Below are 15,919 nucleotides of genomic sequence, written 5' to 3'. Positions count from 1 at the left end.
TGGTTATGTTTTCTTCCCTTGAAAAATGCTAAAGAATTCTTTGAAGGCTAGCACATTCACAGATGTCCCAGTATCTACTTGGCATCTAATTTCTTGTTTTTGTGCTATGTCTTTACATGTAGTGGTACTCTACATTTTACAAACCATATAAATTGCCCTATACTAATACTTAGGTGTAAAATCTCATCCCACTTCCCTCTCACTTTTTGCTTGACTCATTAGTAATAACACATTCCTTTCATTATCTGTGAGCTTTAGCCTTTCCATTCCCTTTTGACAAAGTCACTGAATACATCCCCCTGTGGTGGATATTCTCTGTTATCGTGGTATTTGTTTTCCTGTAACCAAATATTTTGCTTTACACTTTCTCTCCTACTTATGAACTTAATTTTGCACTCATTTTGGTGCATATATTTTGTATTTATGTACTTTTATATACCCATTTCTGGTTTTGGTTGGGTTTTTTTTCTGTTACGTCTAATTGTTCTCTGCACTTGCTTTGAACAACAGAGACTAAAATCTAAACTATGCAAGCAAAAAAAACCACAACAACTTCTTTTTACTCAAATATCTTAACGTTGATTGTTTCTTGAGCATTTAGGACTACACAGTACAGGAAGTCAAGAAAGGAGCAGATTGTTTTTGCATATTGCGAATAGGCACTATATAAAAATTAGAGAATTACAATTAATAGGTAAAAATTTCATAAATCTTAAAGTTGAAGAAGAACCTTGTTAATAATGAGGCACAGAGATCAATTAAGCTAAACACAGATGCTTGGAGTTACAATATTATATGTTACATTTCCCTTTAAAACACTTTTCTATAGCATTTTTTTAAATACTGGACCGTAGAATTAGATATCCTGTAAAAGCAGATTTTGATTATTATTAAAAAAATAATATAAAGATGTGAAACCAGTTGATTTCAGAACAGGTAGTGCCAGCTATTGGAGGGCATGTTCCCAAGTTCAACCTCATTTTTGTCTGAGTTAAAAGTCTTAATTATGAGCTATTCAATCTGTGAAGTTTGAATCTCATCATCATCTCTCCTCTGCTGGTGTTTGAAAGTATATCCAAAGCAAAAGGCTAAAGAATCAGACTGGACATGTCTAATTTTCCTCATATATGCAGTGTGGACAGCAGCTATAATGGGAAAGCATAGAGAAAGACAAGCCAGGGATGCAGTTCCTAGGACAGAAAAAGCCTCTTAAACCTATTTTCCTCATATTTCATTTTAACTGTGAATATCCTCATTTGACAGAATCAAAAAAATACTTGGGGGGGGTGTATTTATATTATTATTTCATTACTAAAAACTTCCCTGAAGAAATAAAGAATGCCGCTATTATTTTAAACAGTTCTGATTATGTGAATTATAATGGAAAAGGTTACTTAGAGTTCTTATTAAGTGATTACTTTTCCTTTATATTTTCATAGGATCTTCATAATGACAATATAAATTTAGTATTATGGCTGCTCATAAACCATTAGGAACAACACAAATATCTTTATAGATGGAGAGGTAGAAGGTCCTGAAAAATAATTCTGGTTTGAATGTGTAGATTTATGTAAACTGCTGTCAGTCATCTATGTGTTCATTTCACTAGCAAAATAACATTATAAATGATATGTAGCAAACAATTCTTCACTTGAAGACATGCAATACAAGTATTTATTCAAAACAGAAAATCACTTAAGGATAAGTCTTACCACGCCAATAGAAAAGTAGTTATTGATGATGTTGTAAGGCACCGGGTCTCCTTTCTCATCCTTATCATTGGGTATTACTTCAAATTTCCACCTGTCTAGCAAAATCTCTGAGCTGTTCTCAATGTCTCTTAAGATCTTCATCAAATTCTCACCTTCGTAACCTAGAAAAACATGGAAAGCATAATAAGGTTTTGTTTCATTTTTTTCATCTTTCTAAAATTTTTAAAATGCATGTTACAGCATCATTTACCACAAAGCAACTAGGCAAAGAATGATGAAAGCCAGAATACTTTTATACTGTCTTTTTCTACTTTAGTGCAGTTGAAATCACTCAATATAGAAGGTAAATAAATAGAAGCCAATGGAAGGACAGTTCCTCACTAATATAAAATGCTCTCATACCTGATCCTGCTTAAAAAAGGAGATTGGGCTAGCAACTTCCTGTGACGTCTTACAACTTGATTCATTACATGACTCTATGAATCATTCAGAAAGTGAAGTAAGACTGATATGATTGGGTTTTGGGATTGTTGGTTTTTTTCTTTTTTTTCCCCTAAGACTATGTGAAAAAACTATCATGAGTCATGACAGAGGAAAAAAAAGGAGGCAGTTAGATAATTTGACAGAATGTCTTGATTAACAAAGAAGTTCTATAGCACGGAAACTAGTTAAAATTTGCTAAAGACTATCTGGTAACAAGATATTCATTTGGAAAGAAAGCTTGCAAGCTTGCTATGATGAGTGTAGTGGGTCTGGGATGGTAGTGATTTTCCACAGCAGCTCTTGCAGTGCTGTGCTTACTGTTGGTATCAATATTATGACTACTGCTCACACAGCATCAGGGCTGTCCCTCCAGCATTCCTTCCCCCACCTTCACCAATAGCTGTGGGTGAGCACAATCTTGGGAGGGATCACAGCCAGAACAGCTGACCCAGGCTGACCAAGGAGATATTCCATACCATATGACATCAGCTCAGTAATATAAACTGGGGGAGAGGAGCAGGAAGGGGAGGCAAGATTCATTTCTGGCCTTCCCAAAGCAACTGCTATGCGTACTGAAGCCCTGCTTCTCGGGAGGTGGTCAAACATCACTGCTGATGGGGGGAAGTAGAGAGTAACAGCTTTATTTGCTTTTTGCTTTGCTTTCTGCGCGCACGGCTTTGCTGTTTCTCTATCTTTTAACTGTTTTTATCTGAACCCACGAGACTCCCATCTTATTTTTTCCCCTTCCCTGGCTTGCTGAGGAGGTGGAGGATAAAGCAGTGTGGTGGGCACCTGGCATCCAGCCAGGGCCAAACTACCACAATGACATAGAAGGAAGAGGTATCTTTGTAGATAGCAAATAGTAGCACCAAATAACTAGCCAAGCCCCAAATACACAATATCTTGACTGAAACAACCATCTGACACCTGAAATAGAACTGTTTGTGAGCCCATAAACTGACTTGCTTTCACCTGAGACTGAGTCTTGCTTAAGATTTTTTGTGCCTCCTTCAAGTTATCCTGTAATGGAAATCCTGAATGGAAATAAGTTATTGGAGAAGCTGAGAGTAATGCTCCATACATCCAGGGAAGGATGCAAAGGGTATTAAAGGTTTGACTTTACATATATTCTCCTTTCAGCATTCTTTGCCTTCTCATTTCCTGATAAATAGCACCATAGCACTTATTGTCTGGAATCCTCTGTAGGAGAAGAGGAGGGGATCAAAGGAACTAGTCTGAGGCTGAGAAACACTTTTCATTTAATATTCATGAATATTAAAAAAGATGAAACCACTCCAAAGCCATTATTAGCTGTTTTCAGTGACCCGTTCTGAACAGCCTCAATTAAAATCCATTTAAGAATATTCCCTTTATAAGATATTGATCAAAGCAATAACTGCTACACAGAGGGTAAAAAAAGCTAACTAAATAGCTATATACTGCTCTCATTGCACCTTGGAGCCTTTTTAGTGTCAGCAGAAGCTACAAACAAGGTATGAAGAGTGATTACAATGTTTAAGATCTATAAAATCATTCATGTAACATTTACAAACATATAATTCCAAAAAAGGGAAAGATGATAACAGTTCTTCAATACATCAGAAAAAAGAAATCCAAATGTTTTGAGTAAGCATTGATGAAAAAGAGGGTTTTTTTTCTTTTAATGACATGATGCATTGTATTTTAATTTGTGTTTACCTCCTCCCCATCTCAGACACCTTGCTAAATCATTGCCAGTCCCAAGAGGTAGGATAGCAACTGGAGGATGCTTAATCAAGTTTGCTTTCTCTGTGAATAAAGAAGGAAAAAAAATAACTAAGAAAAAAGAAATCTAATTTTATGGTACCAATACAGTAACTTTGTTAGTTTTTGTTTCAGTGAAAGCCTGAAATATGTGTTTTGTACGTGAGACTATGTTGTCTGCTCAGCAACCACAATTCACCAAGCCACTTCACTATTCAGCCCCTTCTCTAGCTGATATTCAATCCTTAATCCTAATTTACTAGATTTTATTACAAGGACTTCTGTAACCTATGGATGTGATAAGCATTCATGAACAATGATACTCAAAAATCTTTTCAAGACTGAACATGTACTCCCAGTTGCTCTCAGCTTCACTATTCCTAGCTATTAATGGAAAAGAATAATAAATTAAGGGCATGAATACTGAGAAGAATCTTCTACTTTTTTCATCTGGGTAACCAAATTTGTGTTTAACCATGTATTCACTTGGATTCATGTCTACACATAAGCACCATCACCAAGAACTGCCTGGAATTAACACCAGTGGCTTGCCCACCAGGAAATAAACATTAACCTATCTGAGCAAGTGTCCAAATCGATATTTTGTATTCAATAAGTAATGTTTTGAAGCTTACGAATTTACAGTGACTTTAGACTCTAGAGTGGTACTTTTCTAGCATTTCAAGCCAAAGGATTTCTGCTCAAAATCCAATGGGTAAACTCTTATAAAGACATAAGGCCTTTCTGAAAGTTGGAAGTGGAGTAGTTATGCCCAGTTACAATATTTCAAATATATAATTTGTCAAATTCTTCATTGAAATGGACATAGAAGCATGTCTAGTTTAAAAGCTAAACGTGAATAGTTAAACAATCAGCTATTTTCTTCATAGAATTCTGCACAATTGCCAGCAATTCTCAGCAGGACTTCATATACCAATGGATGTGGCAGGGACATCATTATTTACTCATTTGTTTTATTGAGAGTTTTAATACCAGTGTACTGAAAATTTTTAAGAGAAATTAATATTTAATAACATAATTTTAAGTCTCAAATTGAGGAGAAAAATTGTTTGGGGTTTTTTCCCCTTTTCTGTACATTTTCCCCCTTTTCTTTCCTCTTTTCTTCTTGCTTTGTTCTCAGCTAAGATTCCTTGTATACCAGGAGATCAGAAAAGATCAAACTAGAAAGTGTTTATTAAACCAGGCGATTTCTTTAACTAAACAACAAAGGGCTTTTGTTCGCTAAAAGATGGTAGTAAAAAACTTATTTCTTGCACCTATGAAACAAATGGATCCTAGATGTCCCAAATGATTTCTTACTTCTGTACCACAGAAATTGCTGCAGAAGACAATATTTTACTAGGACAAAAGAGTCTTTTTTTTTTTTTTTTTTAGGAAAACAAAAGGCACTGAAAGAGAATGCAACTGCATGACATTTTGGACATCATGAAAAAAGTGATGACAATTAACAGCAGCAAAATTTCACCGCTTCCAAGTTTGGGTGATACTCCTGATATTTATGTACATCGATTTATGACTTTGAAAGCTATTTGAGAGCTACAATCAATAGCTTGCATTTCAAAAAGACTTTTTTCAAATCAAGATTAGAAATATGTTTTTGTTATGGTCCATTCCTTCATGACATCCTTTTTACTCTTCTCTGAATTTTAAAAGGTTTTCTGATCCCCACCTCCCACAAAGCACACACTGTTAAACATTCTTAATCTAAAATTTGTTAAGTCTTTTGACATCTCTTCATCTCCTCAATTTCCAGTATCACATTCCTTTTTTTTTTCCTCTGTAGCTCCTCTAACATCAAATAAATGCTCATGTGGTATAGAAGATACTCTCCCTAATAAGCCTTGAGAAGTTTAAGTCTATAATATCTTGACTTCTGGGTCTTCCTAATGATTGGTACAGAGGAGTTTATGGTCAACTGACCAAAAGAACTCCAAACTGAAACGGGTGTTAGCCCATTGTCTCCATTATGGGATAATGGAGCAGAAAGAAAAATTTGGCAACTCCAAAAGCAAACGAATCTTAAAAGAAACAACTTATATTTGATTTGGGAATATACTTTGAACTGAAATTAAAACAAATTGATTAAAATTTATTGTCTTCTGGAAATCCAAAGGGCTTAAAACACTGGACTTGTGTAGAGATTTTGTATATACTCTGCAATTTGAATATCGTTAAAAATGTCCCAAATGAATATATTTCTAAAATTTAAATGAACAAAATCTTCTTTGAAATAGCTGTATCCACTCTTTGGTATATAGGTAGGTGCAGTAAAATGAAAAACATGAGTCAAGCAAAACTATGTAAACAATATTGATTACCTATGCAATCCAAAATCCAGCCTACTGTTCCATCTCCACCACATGCTAGTACTCTGAACTCAGGAACATCTCGGAAAAAATTTAACCTAAAAACAATAAATGAGATATCTATTTATTGTCATAATTGCATTGTGCTTTACAGAAACATTTTATGCCTTAAAAATTACATTTAATAGTAAACGTCAAGCGAACATTTGAAATAATAATCACCTCTGGTCATGTATTTCTTTTTTAGACAAATAAAATTCAACATTGTATTATTTGAAAAATTCAACATAAAACTGTTAATTCAAGAGTTATTATGGTATGGTATATAGCCTGGACCTGATGATTAATCCAAATCTTCTTCTCAATTCAAATCTTGTTTGAAACTACTGTCTGAAAAATTCATCTGTTTACCTAGTTGTAAATGGATATATAGCCTCTGAAAAGTCTAAGGTGGCTAAATGTATTAGCCACATTTCCTTGTGATATGCTGGCTATAAAATCACAAGAAAACAGCATATTTCTGATGGTACATTAACACATAATAGGCTGAGCATTTTGCAGTTGATAAAAACAACTTTGCACCATGGTTTAATAAAAAAATCAGTAATCATCAGATTGAGTGCACCCATTCTGTCATCCTATAAACCATATTTTAAAAGTGGAATATCTTTGGTAACATTTGCCTATCTATTTCTGCTTCCATTACCATTCAATGCTGGACAGTATCAGCACCTCATTATCCACTTCATTGAACACCAGTGTTCCATAATACTGAAAAGTGATGATATATTAAAACAATTCTAAATTGCAGTATTTAAAATTTAGGAGTATCTGCACAGTACAGCTTTTGACATACATGGAAATTAGTCCTTACATGTAAATTGTGACCAAATGAAAACCTTCCGGTAATTTTGCTGTGCTACCATACATATATGTGAGCATGTATGTACATTCTTATATATAAACTATTCACTAGGGTCACAGAAATCTTAATGCATATTCTATATAATAGTGGCCAGATCTGATTTGCAGTGCACAATCTCCTAACAAATGCACAATTAACACATTGTACACAAATTTTTAAATACAAATATACACAATAACTTGTGATTAATTCAAGCCATTTTCCATGTGAAGTTTTAATGCTGCACAGAAAATGGTGTGCCTGTCCCTGAAAGTTTCAAAAATTCTTTTATGTCTCCTGGTAATATCAAGAACTTACTACAAAGTAAAATAAAGAGCATAGGAGAAAGAAATGAAAATCAAAAAATCATTTTAAAAAAAGTTAAGATGTAGAGAATGACAGAACAACTTCTTGGTACTTTTAGACCAGAATTTCAAGGTTAGTAAAGCTACATAGAATTAACACCATCACATTGTTGACCCACCCCCTCTAATTTTCTCTGCTCAGAGGAGCTCTTAGACAATTTCAAGTGTCAAGAGCAATGTCTGAAGGATGCTTACTTGTTCTGTATTAAACCCTGCTTTGCCCTTCTCACCTTTTACATTATACTTCACACATCCACAGGACAAGTGCTATAGGATCTCTTCTGATCCAAAACATTATGTGCCAAATCTGACTGGGTATCCTTGGGGAACACGTCTTATAACAAGTATATGTGCTAAAAGACCCGATGCTGGAAGCTATTGCTTACCACTCTATGACAGGGCACTGAGATATGCCCTGGCCCACAGGTGTACATATCTCTCACTTAATGAGACCTGGCAAACAGACAAATGCCCCCCATCACCAGCATTTCTGCTTCAACCCAATGTATCAGGTGTGTAGAAAGTTGGCAAATTTAACTACATTGCTTCCAGTACTGAGGGTGTTTCAGATTAATTTAAAATCAAATTATAGTCCAGAGGTGCTGGCAGGCTATTAACTTCTATAAATATTTAAGCATTTCTACCACATGTAACAGATATCAAAAATAAAATCTGGGGGAAAAAAAACCCAAAAACAAACAAAAAAATCAACAAGCAAACTAACAAACAAAACCAAACATCAAAGTTTTGTTTGATGGGGCTTATGCTAGCATTAATCCAGATGAGTAACACATAGACGTAAGTTTCCATCTCCCTTTTTATAAACACGCATCCTCACCATATGGTTCCCAATCATTCTTTTTGTTTTAACTGTATATTTAATATTCATCAAAAAAGTACAACATCCCTAGAAAGTGGGGGATTGAAGACCTGATAAAATCACACGAGTTTCATTCATATTCCCCTGGAGTATTTTATATTCATACAATACTGACTTTTCCAAACAATTTAATAGTACACAGCACTGAGTTCACATGACTTTTAATACATTTAAACATAAAAATAATACATATATCATACAAAAAACCCATAAAGTATAATATTCCTTACACTGTATATTTGCATATATATTAATCTCATGTATCTAAATATATTATAATAAATATAAATATTTATAAAACCAAATTAATTTATAACATTAAATACAGTTATATAATTATATATGTAAATAAATCTCACTCATTGAATTAGCATGTGCAGTCTAAATTAAGAGTTGGGAAGGGAACATGGTTTTCTGTTTATAAGGTTTCATTCAAACTCAGTGAGTATGGTAATTGTAAAGAATGAATTTGACTGATTTCTTAACAGAATTTAAGATAAAGAACAAGTATTGCCATCAAGATAGCTTTAGTGTTTTAATAGTACTTTTTACCTCTCACAGAAAATTTTTATATAGAACTGTATGGGAATTCTACATATATAAGTATGAAATAATATAAAAATATAACAGTGTTTACAGTGAGTCTCTTCCACAAAAGTTTTATTTCTACTCTATGTTGTGGTTTGGCCCAGCTAGCACAGAAGTACCATGACAGTCTCTTGCTTGGTGCCCCCCTTTCCCCCCGACCCTTGTTAGGATGGCGGAGGCCCCAGTGAAATGGGAGGAAAAAGATAACCAAGGTCATTGTGGATTGAGACAAGGGCAGGGAGGGCTCGCTGACAATTATAGTTCCAGGCAAAACAGACTCCAGTACTCTACTTAGAGAAGAAAGTAAAGAAAGTTTATTCTACTACCTACAAGAAACAGAACAGAAGAAAGAGGAAGAACCTTCCTATTCCAGCTTCTTCTTAAAAAGTGATCATGGAAGTGTCTAATTGGTTCACCCCAGAAGTGGGTCTGGCTCAGAGCTGGGGAAAGTTTCGATTAGCTTCTTACAGGAGCCATCTTTACAGCTCCTTCCCCCTTAACAGAAAAGGCTGTCATGTCAAACTATGACACTTTAAAAAAAAAGTTCTTTTTTAATAATTTAAATGATTACTCTTTACACAGCACATGAAAAGTATGACATTAATACAAAGGGTAAATGTCTATTATATAAATAACTTTTACAGAAATTAGGTCAATAACCATGACAGAAATTAAATAGGTTATACAAAACAGGTAAATCAGAAACTTCATATATTTTATTGGTATCAAATTAATTTGTACTATAATTCACACAGAACCACTTAATGCAACAGATTTCTTTTTTTTTTTCACTGAAGAAAAATACTGCCACAAAAGAAATTCCCCTTTTATTTATGGATACAAAAATAGGTTGATATTCTTTTCTACAGGTTTGATTTTTATAGATAACATAGTAAAAAGCTTTCCTGCATCACTTAACATAAGTCAGTGGATCTCAAGTAATGTGTAAGAATACTAGGCTGGTACAGACTGTAACCAAGTTACTCTTATTCTTCCATCACTGGCAAAAAGGAAACAAGAAAGATTATCGGAAGACTATACCACAAGACAAACAAAATGCCTATTTGGAAATAAAAGATGAAACATCACAACTATAATAACTTACAGTAAGGCAAATTAAAAAAAAAAAAGTACGGCTAAGGCCTTAAAAAAACAGGATATTTCTGCCAGTTAAATTGTTAGATGATTCAGGAAAATTAATCTTTTTTCTTTCCATTGAGAAAAGTCAATACAACCTGTCCTTCAAGGTAGATTACAAGAGATTACTCATTTTATTGTATTTATATCATCGAGATTGACAAGATATCTAAATCGCACTTGATGATCAAATTCTTCTATCATTAAATTGCAGCTTCACAACTTTTCACATTCAAGAAATTCCATAAGCATATACATAATTCTCAATCTATGGTCAATAATTAAGATAGTAAATTAGCTCAATTGTAAGTCTGAGCTGGAAAATCTATCAATAAAAAAATCTTAATCTTGACAGTTCTCTTGTAAATTGACCTTCTTTTAGCCTTCCCCAATCCATTTTCCTGTCTGCTTGATACCAACTTATATCTATTTTATTTTGCCAGACACAAGGATCACACACACAGGTTGTTATTGAGTTTCTGCTGATAAATTAGTAATTTCCACCTGAGAGATGGCAACTGTTTCAACTACCTATACAACTTCTAATTCAGTTTCTCATAAACATCTCATCAAATCCATATGAATGAAGAGGAATTATAAATGGAACACCAGTGCCAGAGGACTTAACTATTTGCTGTTGAATCACATACTTAATTGATTTCTGCACAGATAGCACACCTCATATTCGTCCTTTTTACTTATAGAACTGTTATAGGAAATCCTGTCCCACTCAGGGAAAAACTATTCTAAAAGAAGTTACAACATTTTAAATTTAGATATCTGCACATGACTTTTTCTGTAATATCCAGGAGCAATGTACCACGTAGAGTTTTCAGGTGCTCACCCACACAAGGTGGCATAACAACAGCATCGTATGAAATCAGTCAGTCATCTTCACTCACAGTGGCAGTAAAAATTAAAACTGTCACAGTCCAAGCAAAAAGTTATGCACCGATATTGGTATCTCAGGATAGGTATCAGACAAATGTAAACTGAAAATTATCAATGAATATAAAAGTAAAATTTCACTTGGTAAACTTCTCCACTGTAGATAAGGTCAAAGTGTAAAAAAAGGGAACAGAACTTTGTATGATCCTCTGTAAGATAAATTACCTCCTTAATACCCTAAATACCTACAGCTACTTCAGCTCTTGTGGCTTAAACCCATGTTTTCACTAAGCTGCTTTTACAGTTACCCCTGAGTAATCTGGATTCAGTTTTTTGGAAAGGAGAGTATTTTAGAAATAGCTCAGTAAAATTTGAAAATACATCTGTCTCATCACTTCTCAGGCAATATTACTACATACAGTGCATGAACTTTTCCAGTTATGATACTTGCATCTAATTGCACTCAGCTGTGATAGAGGATGTCAGAAGGTCTGCACAATGATTTACAATGAAACCATATTAAAAGCTATTTGTTATGATTTCTCTCTGTAAACTTCAGTATTCTCAGTAATAAAGTAAGCTGGCCTTAAATGTAATATTGAACTAGCAAATATGTTAAATCATTAAATTCAATAAATATTTATTTTTCATAAAGTGTCCCACACATCAAATACGGTAGTATTATAAAAAAAAATTTGGAATGGCATCTATAACTTATCCATTTGATATATTGGAATAGATCTTACACTGTGTGTGAAAATAAGTGAATGAAAGATAAATGTTCACCCTAAATGTCACCAGGTCAAAGCCAATTAGAGCCTGATAAACCCTCATTAACAGATTTATGTTGACAAACTACTGATCCTTACACTTCCCAGTGAACCCTATTACTCAGGAACTTTCCACTTGTAAATTCACAATGCTGGTTTAATCTAGCACTTTCACAGATCTTGATTTTCAGCTCACCACTGATTCTTCTTAAACTAACTGTCCATTGGGAAGTACTAAGTTGAAAGACAAAGCAATTGCACAGCTGCAATGTTCACTCCATTACTGTAATGGCCATGTTGCTATTATTTTACTGAACAAAGCAAATACACTCCCTGACAAACGCTTATTTACTTGAGAATATAAATGAAAACTAAATTCAGTTTTCCTCTTACCAACTGCCAAGCTGAACTGGCCATGTAACTGGACAACATACACACTTAAATCTCATTACAGCTTTCTAACAGTTTCTGTATGCTGTAATGACACTATTCATGAGACCGTAATTCCAGTAAATCACTCTAATAAAAATTTATCATTGCATGAGGCAATATACTTCTCTCCTGTAACTGAACTTGAACATACAAAAGTTAACTGGTAGATGTATACTGTTTTTAGTTCACACTTTCTGAAAATAAAGGTGGCTGCCAATTTCAAATCACAGGCTTGCTAAAAACCATGATGGCACATTTAGAAAAACAAGATCCCAGTCCTTCAGTGTATGATAACATGTAACACTGAGGGACTCCATGAATATATAGGACATATTACTGTCAGCTATCAGACAATGAAAACATCCTTCCATATGATATACTTCACACTCAAAAATACCCTTAGTATCACAGATTTATCGAACAAGTTGTGTTGGCAGGTACCTTACAGATCATCTAGTAAAACTATCCTGCCATGGGGAGGAATATTTTTCAGTAGATCAAGTTGCTCAAAGCCTTGTCCAACCAAAACCTAGATTTTCCTTAACTACTGTTTAAGATGCATACAAACCTACTTTCACAGTATAGCATTTTAGTCAGTAGATGGCCCCAAACCTATGATCCCTGCTAGAATGAAATTTACTTTATCTGCTTTGTACACATAAGGTGGATAGCAACCTTGCTGATTTGGGAGAGACTTATGTCAGTCAGAAGAAATACAGAAGCTTTTCTCTTGTGGGAAAAGTGAATCAACTGATGCTGGGCAAGGACACTGGATATCATATGTTCAAAAGTAACTTAACTATAATAGTCACAAAGTTTATTTTGAGGTGACTAAGAAAAGAGAACCAGTTCAACAACAGAAGAAAAGCAAACTAATAAGTAGGCTAAAGGATGTGGCTGAGGCTTTTAAAAGCAATTTCAGACAAAGGATCTAAGTGCCTAGCAAACTCACTAACAGAACAATTACATTGAGAAGTGAATTAATCTGGCTCTCAACTTTGGAAGTCTAGACTAAGGTAGCAGTAGAAACCAGTGATATTTACAATATGTAAGGATTGTACTAAACATTGTATACGGTAAACATCACAGATGTTGTACAAGTAAAAAATATTGCTAAACAGCTGTTTAAAATACATCTCTAAACCGAAGATTTAAGTTTTACTTGTCACTCATTGAGTTCTAAGTATTACACTTTTATGGTACACAATAGCAATTTTAGCCATTAGAGTATAACTACAATCAACTACAATGGCTTTCTTTTCTTTTTTTTTTTTTTTTTTTGGCAAAAATGTAATTCTTCCAAAGAAATACAAACCAGGTTTAAGGTTTTGTTCAGGAGAAAATAACTACGGAGCTGTTATCTTCTAAAATATTCTTGGTGTGTATGTCTTCCCAGAACACTCTGGATATTTCAAATGTCCAACAAGCAAAGAAATGCTCTAGCAAATCAATTCAAATAATCAGGGAAAATAGTGTAATTTTCCAAATAGGCCTATTGCTTTGTGAAGTTATAAAGGCCCAGGTGCTGTAGATTCCCAATTAAATTACAAAGTAAGTTGTAGGGATTCAGTTTGGCTGTGTTGATCATCTTTTAAACTGATGTAATTTAAGATTTAAAAAGGCCTGCTGAGGTAAACTTGTGGATAGAATTTTAAAAATACATGCTCTCCAAATTAAAAGCTTAAGGAGTTACAAAGCAATACAACTTTTGTTGATATAATTTTTATTATACAGTATAAAAATAACATAAATTAGACATTTTAAATAATAGACTTAAGGGTATGGGAGGCTTTTCACAGGGACAAAGACATTGTGAAATGGTGACCTCTGTAGAAAGTCATGTGGGTCTGTGGCTCAACTGCTATTCATCCAGCTATTATTCACCTCTCTGCAAAGTGAACAATAACTGAATTTTGGATTCTTCAAGATCATTAAATCCACAATAACAGTTGTTGTCAGAGGCAGAAGACTCCCATAGAGACGTAACAACCAAACAGGGAAACTCTTTTCAAGGCTAAAACACAGGTGCCAGGCACAAATTACACAATGTATCAGTCTGGCAATTTTCATGTCAGTTTGTTAACTGTAGCAGCCTATAACTATGGAGTACTTTTTATGCCTGTGTTCATGTGCAGAGCTTACAGGGTTTCTCCAGCTCACCCATATCTCTCTACACCCAAATAAAGAATGTCTAAATCATTAATTATTGTGCCAGTGTTTGAAGTGTACTATTGCCCTTTGGCTGAAACTCCTTGATTTTCAGGCTTTGCAGTAGGTCAGTTTCTGCTGCTAGGAAGGAATCATTCGGTTACTATGCCATTTATTAGCATCATGTACATATTCAACAGATTATGTACATGAGTCTTGACATAAACAGCTCTTAAAACCTTAGTTTAGGTATGCTAAGATTCTACACAATATGTCTTTATTGCTGTCCCTATAGTTCTCCAAGTACCATCCTATCTGTTGTGAAAATTGGTCACACATCTACTTGAGTAGTTGCACATTCAGATAGCAATATTAAAATTGTCAACTTGTTCAAAATGTTCTTCTGTCGTCCTGCTACGTGCCGCATAGTCATAGAAAAAAATGCACAATAACCGATAATACAAGAGATGGGAGTTTATTTTGGTGAGGTTTTTTTTGGGAGGGGGTGGAGAGGTTGTTCAGTTTTAGTTACTTTTTTTTTTTTTTTTTAGTCTTGTTGGGTCTTTTTTTTTTTTTTTAAGGGAACAGACTGAAAAAGAAAATGAAATATTTCCAGATTTCAAAGGAATTAAAATATGAACTCCACGAGGGGCCCTGTTATTTTAACCCTATTGCAGTTCAGGTCTGCTAAGGAGTCCTTTATTCCAACACATGCATGTGAAAAAACACATGGTTATCCCACTGAAGAGGAAGAATGAAAAACATAGTGATTGAGCTGTTGACTTTACAAAAAAAAAACCAAAGCAGTTTCATAGTTTATGTAAGATTTCTTATTTTATTGGTCTCCTAGTTCTCTTATCTTTCTCCCTGTTATCTAAACAGGAGATACTTAGATTTCTGAAAGAATTGAACTGGAAATATTGATTCATGTTAGCCACAGATGTTTGGAACTCAAGTTAGAAAACTTGGGAATATTATCTTGGTAGATTAGAGCAGCCCATAAGAAAAAAATCATTAAAAAAACCCACACGAACTTGTTGGTTGAAGCAGAAAGCTGTCTCTACCAAAGCCAAATAAATTCTACCCTAATACTACAATCATTCTATAGGTTAAGTAAACATATCTGAAATTATTATTGTAATGAAAAAAATTCTAAAACTGGACACAATTAAAATGTATTACAAAAAATATAAATGCTTTAAAATCAAAATGAAGAATACATATTTGGGTTTTTTTTCCTGTGCTCTACAATTCCCCATTATGTTCCATTTTTGTCTCAATGACACATATGACAACATTAAATAAATGTAACATTTTGATTGACAACCTAATAAAAGTGTCATTATAGAGATCGATAAGTGAGTGGATGGATGGATGGATGTGCCAGTTTTATTAGGCAATCCAGCCCTCACAGTAAGGGAAATAGGAACCGGAAAGTTTAGTGAATACAGAGTTTATTAAACTGCTTGCTTAAGAGACAAATTACATCCAGTCTACACAGTGTAAGAAGCAGTGGCAGGCAATAAACTGGAAATTTAGGAT

The 15,919-nt window shown here is 34.1% G+C and overlaps 1 protein-coding gene across 1 annotated transcript in view; it reads right to left on the bottom strand.

Annotated features, from left to right (window-relative positions):
* The window catches only part of DGKB (diacylglycerol kinase beta), a 324,193-nt gene that overhangs the window by 212,003 nt on the left and 96,271 nt on the right, over positions 1–15,919 (bottom strand). Inside the window, exons 17-19 of the mRNA XM_061996392.1 lie at positions 6,278–6,363; positions 3,894–3,983; positions 1,713–1,873 (exon numbers count right to left, since the gene is read on the bottom strand). Coding sequence (XP_061852376.1) covers positions 1,713–1,873; positions 3,894–3,983; positions 6,278–6,363 — 337 coding nt within the window. The remainder of the gene's footprint in view (positions 1–1,712; positions 1,874–3,893; positions 3,984–6,277; positions 6,364–15,919) is intronic.

The sequence above is a fragment of the Colius striatus genome, chromosome 5 (assembly GCF_028858725.1).
Source record: "Colius striatus isolate bColStr4 chromosome 5, bColStr4.1.hap1, whole genome shotgun sequence".
NCBI classification, from domain to species: Eukaryota; Metazoa; Chordata; class Aves; order Coliiformes; family Coliidae; genus Colius; species Colius striatus.
The sequence above is the reverse complement of the archived record's forward strand: the minus strand, read 5'-3'. Positions and strand labels throughout refer to the sequence as shown.